Raw genomic sequence first — 8,386 nt, forward strand, 5'->3', positions numbered from 1 at the left:
GAGTGTGTCCAGGGAAGGGTAGAGAAGCTGGGGCAGGGTGTGGGGCACAGATCTTGTGAGGAGCAGCTGAGGGAGCTGGGGCTGCTCAGCCTGGAGAAGAGGAGGCTGAGGGGAGACCTCCTGGCTCTCTACAGCTCCCTGAAGGGAGGCTGCAGCCAGCTGGGGCTTGGTCTCTTCTCCCAGGGAACAAGAAACAGGACAAGAGGAAACAGCCCCAAGATGCCCCAGGGGAGGTTTAGGCTGGACATGAGGAGCAATTCCTTCCCTAAAAGGCTTCCTGCAGCCCAAAGGTTTCTGTGGAGCTGTGATTCTGAAGCCTCTCACAGGGTGAATTTCAGTTCCCTCTCAAGCCCCATGGCAGGGCCAGCCCCAGGGTGCTCAGCCCCCACCGTGGTGGGGCCCTTGCACTTTCACTTCCCTGTGGTGGGTGGGGAGGATGAGGCAAGCACCAGGGAGGGGGACAGACTCCTCAGCAAGCTGAGGGTGCTGGGTGCCACCAGCCCCATCGCCATGGCCTGGGCTGGGGACGGTGGTGGGCAGCTCACAGGTAAGGCCCTGGGCTTGGAGGGCTCATATGTGCTTGAGTGTCCTCTGTGACCATCACTGTGACCCCTGGGTGCTGGGGGGGGGGGGGAAGCTGGTTTGCTGAGGGGGGAACTAGCCCAGAACTGGGCTTTGAGGGGGGTCCTGGCATGGGGGGGGGTCCTATCATGGAGGTCTCAGGATGGAGGTGCAGGGTCTCCCTAGAAGCAGGTTACATTTGTGTGGGGATTGAGGTCCCAAAGTGTATTCCCTGTTGGATCAAGTGGGAAAGGTCAAGGCAGGTGTTGGATTCCCCTCTGGGAGCTGCCCCGGGGGGAGCTGGCTCAGCAGCTGCCCCTCCAAGCCCTCCTTGCCCTGGAAGGACCCCGTGGACAAAGCAGCTTCCTGGTCCTGAGCACTGGTGCCACCAATGACTGTCCCCAGGGCCACACTCCCCGGGACATGTCTGTGTGCACTCACTGGGGTCTGACACCCCCAGCCCAGTCACCCCAGCGGCGTGGCAGGGAAGCCCAGAGGTGCTGGGGGCTCTCCAGACCCCCAGGGGCCCCCACAGCGGCGGGCACCAGCTGAGCTCCCCGGGGGGAGCATCGGGAGGCTGGGAGAAGCTAAGGGCTTGGAGCATCTCCCGGGCTCCTGCCTGCACTGGTGACCTCCTGTGGTGCTTCTGGAGCCTTGGCAGCCATCCTGGAGTCAGGAAGCAGTGAGGAGGAAGAAGAGGAGGAGGAGGATGGTGATGAAGAGGCAGTGCTGGTGCAGGTACCACTCACCAGCTCATCTTCTGGGCCCTTTCTCCCTGCTGCCCATGTCCCTGGGGGGTGCTCCCACAGCCTCCCCCCACCCATGGCCATCTCTGTGCCATGCTGCTGCTCCCCAGGGGGTCGTGGGCACAGCAGCATTGTGCCAAGGCAGCGCTGTGCCAAGGCAATGCCAGGCCATCACGGTGCCATGCTCAGGCAGGGCTGTGCCCATGCAATATCAGTGCAGTGCCTTGCCCGTGCCATGCCAAAGCAGTGCTGTGCCAGTGCTGTGCCAGGCCAGCGCTGTGCCCATGCAGTGCCACATCTGTGCCCAGCAGCAGCAGCAGCAGCCAGCCCTTGCCCAGGAGGTGGGCAACGCAGAGGAGAGACTGGCTGAGCTTGAGCAAGGTGAGCCCTGGCCCTCCCCAAGGTCACCTCCTGGGGACCCCCTGGCTGGAGCTGGTGGTGGTGGCATCAGGGGGGTGGTTGGCTGGGTGCAGAGTTGAGTGCCAGGAGGTCCTGGGTGGCCTGGCAGGGCTTGCAGGGGGTGACTGCAGGCAGGGTGCCCACCGAGACCCCCCCCATCCAGCAGCAAGGGCTGGGTGGGCACTTGAGCCTGTCCCTGGGCACTGCCAGCATCGCAGGCACTGCTGGCTGAGCTCTCAGCCCTGGAGACTGAGTGTGAGGTGGAGAGGACCTGCCGGCAGCGAGCCGAGGCCTATGCAGCACAGGTAGGGGGGGGAACCCCCCGTCTGCAGCCCCTGGCAGCTGGTGCAGGGGTGCCAGTGCACCCCCCCGGCGCAGCCGGGCCAGGCGCTGCCGTGGCAGCTGGGCAGAGAAGTCTCCATCCCTCCCCAGGTGAAGCAGGAGAACCGGCAGCTGAAGCGGCTCAGCCTGGCCCCCACCGACCCCCTGCTCCTAGCCACGGAGGTGACCCCCGAGGAGGACCTGGACCCTGCCCAGCACTACGGACAGCAGCTCCGGGGTGAGCTCCGGGGGCAGGTCCCAGACCGGCCCCATGCAGAAACGCTGGAGCCAAAGGCAGAGCTCAGCCCCTGCCCCAGCCCAGCTCCCCGAATCCAGCCTGGCACTGCAGCTCTGGGCCGGGACGTGGGGCAGGGGGGGCACAGCGAGGTGGGCTGAGGGCTGGCTGAAGGACAGAGCTCAGAGGGCTGTGCTCGGTGGTGCAGTCTGGTCGGAGGTCGAAGCAGTAGAGGCTGAGCAGCAGGGCGAGGAATGCTCTCTGCTTCCACTCTGCCCTGCTGGGGCCACGGCTGGAGGACTGGGTCCAGGTCTGGGCTCCCCGGTTCAGGAGGGACAGGGAACTGCTGGAGAGAGTCCAGGGGAGGCTGCAGAGATGCTGAGGGGCCTGGAGCAGCTCTGTGAGGATCAGAGGCTGAGAGCCCTGGGGCTGAGAGCCTGGAGCAGAGCAGCCCCAGAGGGGAGCTGATCAGTGCTCAGCTACAGGGTGGGGGTCAGGAGAATAGCAGCAGCCTCTTTCCAGTGGTGCCCAGGGACAGGACAAGGGACAATGAGCACAAACTGCAACCCAGGAGGTTCCACCTGAACAGGAAGAGAAACCTCTTTGGTGTGAGGCTGCTGGAGCCCTGTCTCAGCCTGCCCAGAGAGGCTGTGGAGTCTCCCTCTGTGGAGATCTCCCAGCCCCCCCTGGCCATTGTGCTCCTGGGCAAGCTGCTGTGGGTGCCCTGCTGGAGCAGGGCTTGGACCAAATGACCTCCAGAGGTCCCTTCCAGCCCCCCCTGCCCCTCCCCGCTGGGATTTGGGGACTCTCTGAGCAGAACTCAGTATCTGAGGCAAACAGAAAGGTGAAATGAAAGCTCTGCTGCCTGCACTTCCTCCTTTCCCATCCTGCTTTCCCATGCCAGCAGTTTGGGCTGAGGAGCTGGGAGGGCTGCACCCCTGGAAGGGGGATGGACCCCTCAGGGGATGCCCCACTCCAGCCAGGCCTAGGTGCTGCTGTGACTCTGCCCAAGGGAGATGCTCAGCAGCAGCCTGGGGCCAGGAGGTTGCTGAGCATGGCCCCTGGGGTGTGCTGGGCTGCTGTTCCACCCCATGGCCACGCTGGTGTCCCCTGGGGCCCCCCTCTCAGAACCAGCCTTCAGCAGGGTCGCTGGTGGCACGGCCAGGACAGGCCTGAGCTGGGGAGAGGGCTGCTGCAGCCCCACCAGCCTGCTCCTCAGGGAGGGTTGTGCTCCCCTTTCCCACTCCTCCATTCCCACCTCCCACTCCCCTCTTGGCTCCCAGATCTGCAGGAGAAGATCTCCTGGCTGCTGGCCCAGCGGAAGGACCTCACAGCCCAGGTGCAGGAGCTGCAGAGGCACAACCAGGACCTGCAGGACCAGGTACCCCCTGGAGCCTCCACTTCATCACCCTCCTTGTTCCCCTCCTTCACTGGCTCTTGCTCATCCTTGCTGCTCTTCCATGAGCTCAGGACAGGCTTTGGGGGACAGCCCCTCCTTCTTCAGCCCCTCACCATCCCCTTGATGTCCAGAGGGGATGGGGTGGGCACGGTAGGAGCCCTGGGCTGAGCTGGGGCTTGTCCTGCTGCAGCTGGAGAAGGGGCAGGAGGAGCGGCAGCAGCTGCTGGCAGCCCTGGGCACCAGCCAGAGGGCACTCAAGTCCTTCAAGAGAGGTGAGTTGGGGGCTAGGTCTCCGTGGCCATGTCCCCTCCATGCCACACTGCACGCTGGCAGCTCCCCAGTGCCCCCCAGTCTGGTGAGCCAAAGGCTGTGGTGCAGCACTGGGAGCTGCAGCTGGGACGTGGCTGTCCTCACCGTGGGAGGTGGCTGTGCAGGCACCCCTGAGCTGCTGCCAGCCCTGCTGAGCCCCTTCTGTCTCTGGCAGTGTCCCAGATTGTCACCCAGGACTACTGTGAGGCCATGCAGCAGCTGGAGCTGGAGCAGGACCTGCGCCTGCAGGCCGAAGCCTTCGCCCATGAGGTGTGGATGGGGGCTGGGCTGGATGGGTGCCCAGCAGGGTGGCAGGTGCCCAATCCCTGGCACTGTTCCAGCTGTGGGGCTCTGAGCAACCTGCCCTGTTCACTGCAGATGGGTTGGACTGGATGACCTTCACAGGTCCCTTCCAACCCAAGGCATGCCTTGATCCTACCATTCTCATCCCACCTCTGCCTCTTCCTTGATCCCAAGAGCATGAGGGTGCTCCTGGGCCCCTGCTGTGGCCCTCTGGGCTGTGGCTGGGTGGGTTCCTTCCCAGGGGCAAGCACAGGGGCTCAGTCCCTGCCTGAGCACCCCATCCCCGTGGGCAGATGCTGGTCCAGAAGCAGGAGGCCAACAGGCAGAGCACAATCCTGCTGCAGAGCGCGGGGCCCAGCGCCCAGCTGCTGGCAGCTCTGCAGGAGGTGGGACGCCTGAGCCAGGCACTGCAGAAGGCCAGGCAGGAGCAGCAGCAGCAGGTGAGGAACTATCCAAACAGATGAGAGGTGTGGTGGTGGGGACCAGGGCTGGGTCACATCGGGGCCCTGGCATTGGTGGGGTCCTCTCCTGGGTTGGGAATAGGGTGTGAGCCTTTCACCACCCTCTCCATGTCCATCCCATGCCCTGTGCCAGGCATGGAGAGGTTCTTCCTCCATGGATTTCCACTATCATGCTCTGGAGGGGGTCCCACAACTGGGCTACCCCGTGGTGGGAGTCCCCACACTGGCCCAGCACCCCCCAACCCACCAGGCTGCCATCATCCAGCCAAGAACCGCCCTCAAATTAGCTCGAAGGAGCAGGCAAACCCCTGGCAGGGATGGCATGGGGGTGCCCAGCTCCTGGGCTGCAGCCAGCTCTGCCAGCCCTCCCATTCCCACAGGTGAAGGAGCTGGAGGAGCAGCTGAGGATGCGCCCGGAGCAGGGGGAGCTGGATTCGGCCCGAGCTGCCCTGGCTGCAGCAGAGGATGAGAAGCTGCAGCTGAAGCAGCAGCTGCAGGAGGCTGGAAAGAGGCTGCTGGGGCTGCAGGAGGAAGGTGGGTGCCCTGGCACCTCTCCAGCCTGGGCAGAGCCCGGGGTGGGCTCGAGGTGCCAAGGCCACCAGCTCCAGCACTGCCTGTTGCAGTGGGGCTGCTGCGGGAGAAGCTGAGCCAGAAGGCACCAGGGCAGAGCCAGGCCCCTGAGCCAGCCGTGCCCACACCACCACCTCCACCGCCACCACTGCCACCACCCACACCTGCTGCCCCTGTGGAGTAAGTGGCAGTAGCCAGGGGTGCCCCAGGGGTGCAGCTTGGCCAGGCTCTCACCCTCTCGCTCCCCTCTCCCTTGCAGCCCTCTTGCCGCCATCAGGCAGAGGAAGGGGCTGGCAAAGCGGCAGCACAGTGAGTCCCCCTCCACCCTTCCCCCTCCCCTCCCTCCCCCCGGGGGGTTCTGGTGCCACAAGAGGTCCCCTGGCAGTGCCATGGGCATGGCAGAGTCCTCAGGGCAGAAGTTTGCTACACTGCACTGGTTCTAGCATCTTCTGCCCATCCCAGTGGTGGGCTAAGATCTCATGGTAGGGTGAGGGGCACCCTGCCGGCCCCCCACCCCCACAGAGGGGGGTGCTCAGGGTCCCAGCACCCCTGTCCTTGTCCAGCATGTGTGGGGCATGAGCTCCTGGCAGGGTGGCACCTGGCCGTGGGTCGTGGGAGGGACCCTGGGCGTTGAGGGGGGCTGCAGGAAGGTGGCAGGTCCCTGCTTGAGCCCTGTGATGAGTGTGTGGGGTCTCAGCACGCTGCTCCCTGCACAGCCAAGGCAGAAGCTGAGGCTGCCAAGGCCCAAGCTGTGCAGGAGATGATGGAGCGGATAAAGAATGGAGTGGTCCTGAGGCCCACCAAGGAGCAGCTGCCCCTGGACCAGGTAGGCAGCAGCCTGAGCCCAGCCAGGGAGGTGGCTGGGGACCCATCCCTGGGGAGGTGCAAAGGGAGGCTCTGCAGGGCTCTGGGCAACCTGATCTGGTTGAGGATGTCCCTGCTGGCTGCGGGGGGGTTGGACTGGATGAGCTCTGCAGGTCCCTTCCAGCCCAGTCTGTGATTCCGTGAACGCTCCTGGGAAGCCCCAGGACCTGGGAGACCAGCAGGGTGCAGCCACATCTCATCCCTCCTGTCCCACAGGCTCTGGAGGCTGGCAAGCGAAGGAGCACAGTGCTGGAGCTGCAGAACATCCTGGTGAGCATCCTGGTGCCCGGGCGGGGGGCAGCGGGGGGCGCGGAGCTGCTCTCCCCAGCTGCTGCCATCCTGCTTGGAGCTCCGCCGGGGCTGTCCCGGCTGGCCCCGGAGCGGGGCGCTGCAGCTGGGTGCGACCCATGGGCCTCTGGTGGTGCTGTCCAGGGTGCCATGAGGAGGGCGAGCAGGAGGGCGAGCGGGCGGCGGAGCAGCCTGAAGGGCAGGGACCGGCAGCTGGAGTCCATCCTGCAGCGGCGCCGCCGGGCGGTCGATGCAGCGCTGCCCACCCTGCCGCCCACCCCCAGGCCCCCCCAGCAGGACCAGGAGGGCGCTGGGGCTGCGAGGAGCCCGGATCCTGGTATGGAGCGGGGGCTTGGGGCGGGGGTTGGGGCCGGGTGGCCTCTCCGGAGTGACAGTGTGCCCCACGGGTGTCCCTCCGCGGTCCCAGCATGAGCCTGACTGATGCTCTGAGGTCCCAGCGACAGGGACAAGTCGCCGGGTGCTGGCACGGGCCCCCACAGGCTCTGCTCTTGCTCTCCCCCCACACCTGTCTGTCTGTCTGCCTCTCCCCAGGGGACACCAGCACAGCTCCAGGCAGTGGGGACGTGGTCCCGTTCAGAGCCCGGCTGTCAGGTGGGCTCCCCAGGAGCCGGCCCCTTACCCGCTTGTCCAGGGGCCAAGAGGAGCTGGGGTGCCCCCGGTGCCCCCCTTCACCCACAGGGCCACAGTGAGGGGGGACATGGAGCTGTCACCCTCCTTTCCCAGCAGTGCTGTGATTAAAGTGAGGTGGCACCAGGTCCCTGTGGTCCTTGGAGAGACAAGTGCCAGCCGGGGGGGTGGCAGTGGGGCCGGGATGGGACCGGACCCACCGCAGCCTGGTCCTGGTGAGAGACCCAGGGGGACACTCATCCTCCTGCCACCTGGCGGGTTGCCTGGCAGCTGGGCAGGGACACAAGGAACATGGAGATGTTGGGGTGTGTGTCCCCCACTGTCACAGCCTGAAGTCTCCACGTCTGGGGAGGTAAAAGTCACCCAGAGCCCCAGGCAAAGGGACGTGGGCTTGTGCTAGGGAGGAACGAGCTGCACTGCCCCATGTTCACCTCATGCCACCCCAGCCCCACCTGTGGGGATGCCCAGCCATGGCATGGGCACCTGCTGCATGCCAGTGGGGCTGGCTGGGGTGGGTGAGACACTTCTAGGTGCCAGTGGAGCCCATGGGAAAGCTCTGAGCTTCATCTGGTAGCAGGACTGAGACCACAAGCCCCTGCCTGGGGCTCCACCACTGCCCTGGGCAGCATGGGCCAGGATTTGACAACCCTCAAGGGGAAGAAATTGTTCCTCATGTCCAACTTAAACCTCCCCTGTGTGCAACTTGAGGCCATTCCCTCTTGTCCTGACACATGGGAGAAGAGAACAAGCCCCAGCTGGCTCCAACCTCCTTGCAGGGAGTTGTTGAGAGTGAAAAGGTCTCTCCTCAGCCTCCTTTCCTCCAGGCTGAACCACCCCAGCTCCCTCAGCTGCTCCTCCCCAGCTCTGTGCTCCAGACCCTTCAGCAGCTTTGTTGCCCTTCTCTGGGCACACTCCAGCTCCTCAATGTCCTTCTTGGAGTGAGGGACCCAAACCTGAGCCCAGGCTTCAAGGTGCAGCCTCACCAGTGCTGAGCACAGGGGCACAATCCCTGCCCTGCTCCTGCTGGCCACACAACGGCTGATCCAGGCCAGGATTCTGGTGGCCTTCTTGGCCACCTGGGCACACTGCTGGCTCATCTTCAGCCACTGCCAATCAACTCCCCCAGGTCCTTTTCCACCAGGCACTTTCCAGCCACTCCACCCCCAGGCTGGAGCATTCCTGGGGTTGTTGTGACCGAGGTGCAGGACCTGGCACTTGGCACTTGAACCTCATCCCACTGATCCCACAGGATGCAGGCAGGGCCCAGGGTGTCCCCAAGGGC

At 65.0% G+C, this 8,386-nt stretch overlaps 1 protein-coding gene across 4 annotated transcripts; it reads left to right on the forward strand.

The window, feature by feature from the left end:
* The first annotated feature begins 433 nt into the window (after positions 1–433).
* On the forward strand, positions 434–7,226 carry LOC137446739 (shootin-1-like). 4 transcript variants are annotated; one of them, XM_068149695.1, is made up of 16 exons: positions 434–547; positions 1,214–1,299; positions 1,616–1,688; positions 1,917–2,011; positions 2,139–2,265; positions 3,546–3,643; positions 3,852–3,933; positions 4,146–4,240; positions 4,567–4,713; positions 5,115–5,268; positions 5,358–5,484; positions 5,564–5,613; positions 6,021–6,130; positions 6,385–6,438; positions 6,601–6,793; positions 7,009–7,226. In XM_068149695.1, exons 1-16 carry the CDS (start codon positions 511–513, stop codon positions 7,164–7,166), a joined length of 1,686 nt encoding a protein of 561 aa, XP_068005796.1. In that variant the 5' UTR covers positions 434–510; the 3' UTR covers positions 7,167–7,226. The 4 variants fall into 4 exon arrangements, with proteins under 4 accessions (XP_068005796.1, XP_068005797.1, XP_068005798.1 ...); XM_068149696.1 differs by having other exon boundaries at positions 1,619–1,688; XM_068149697.1 differs by having other exon boundaries at positions 1,622–1,688.
* The last annotated feature ends 1,160 nt before the right edge of the window (positions 7,227–8,386 follow it).

Source organism: Melanerpes formicivorus, unplaced genomic scaffold (genome assembly GCF_026170545.1).
Source record: "Melanerpes formicivorus ecotype bairdi unplaced genomic scaffold, bMelFor1.0.p_v2 SCAF_18, whole genome shotgun sequence".
NCBI lineage: Eukaryota > Metazoa > Chordata > Aves > Piciformes > Picidae > Melanerpes > Melanerpes formicivorus.

What these genes read in the sequence shown, in the direction of transcription:
- LOC137446739 (XM_068149695.1), top strand. Translation starts at nt 511, where the DNA reads ATGGCCTGGGCTGGGGACGGTGGTGGGCAGCTCACAG. An exon ending in CGGTGGTGGGCAGCTCACAG is followed by an intron (nt 548 to 1,213) that starts GTAAGGCCCTGG and finishes GTGCTTCTGGAG; the next exon opens with CCTTGGCAGCCATCCTGGAG. An exon ending in AAGAGGCAGTGCTGGTGCAG is followed by an intron (nt 1,300 to 1,615) that starts GTACCACTCACC and finishes ATCTGTGCCCAG; the next exon opens with CAGCAGCAGCAGCAGCCAGC.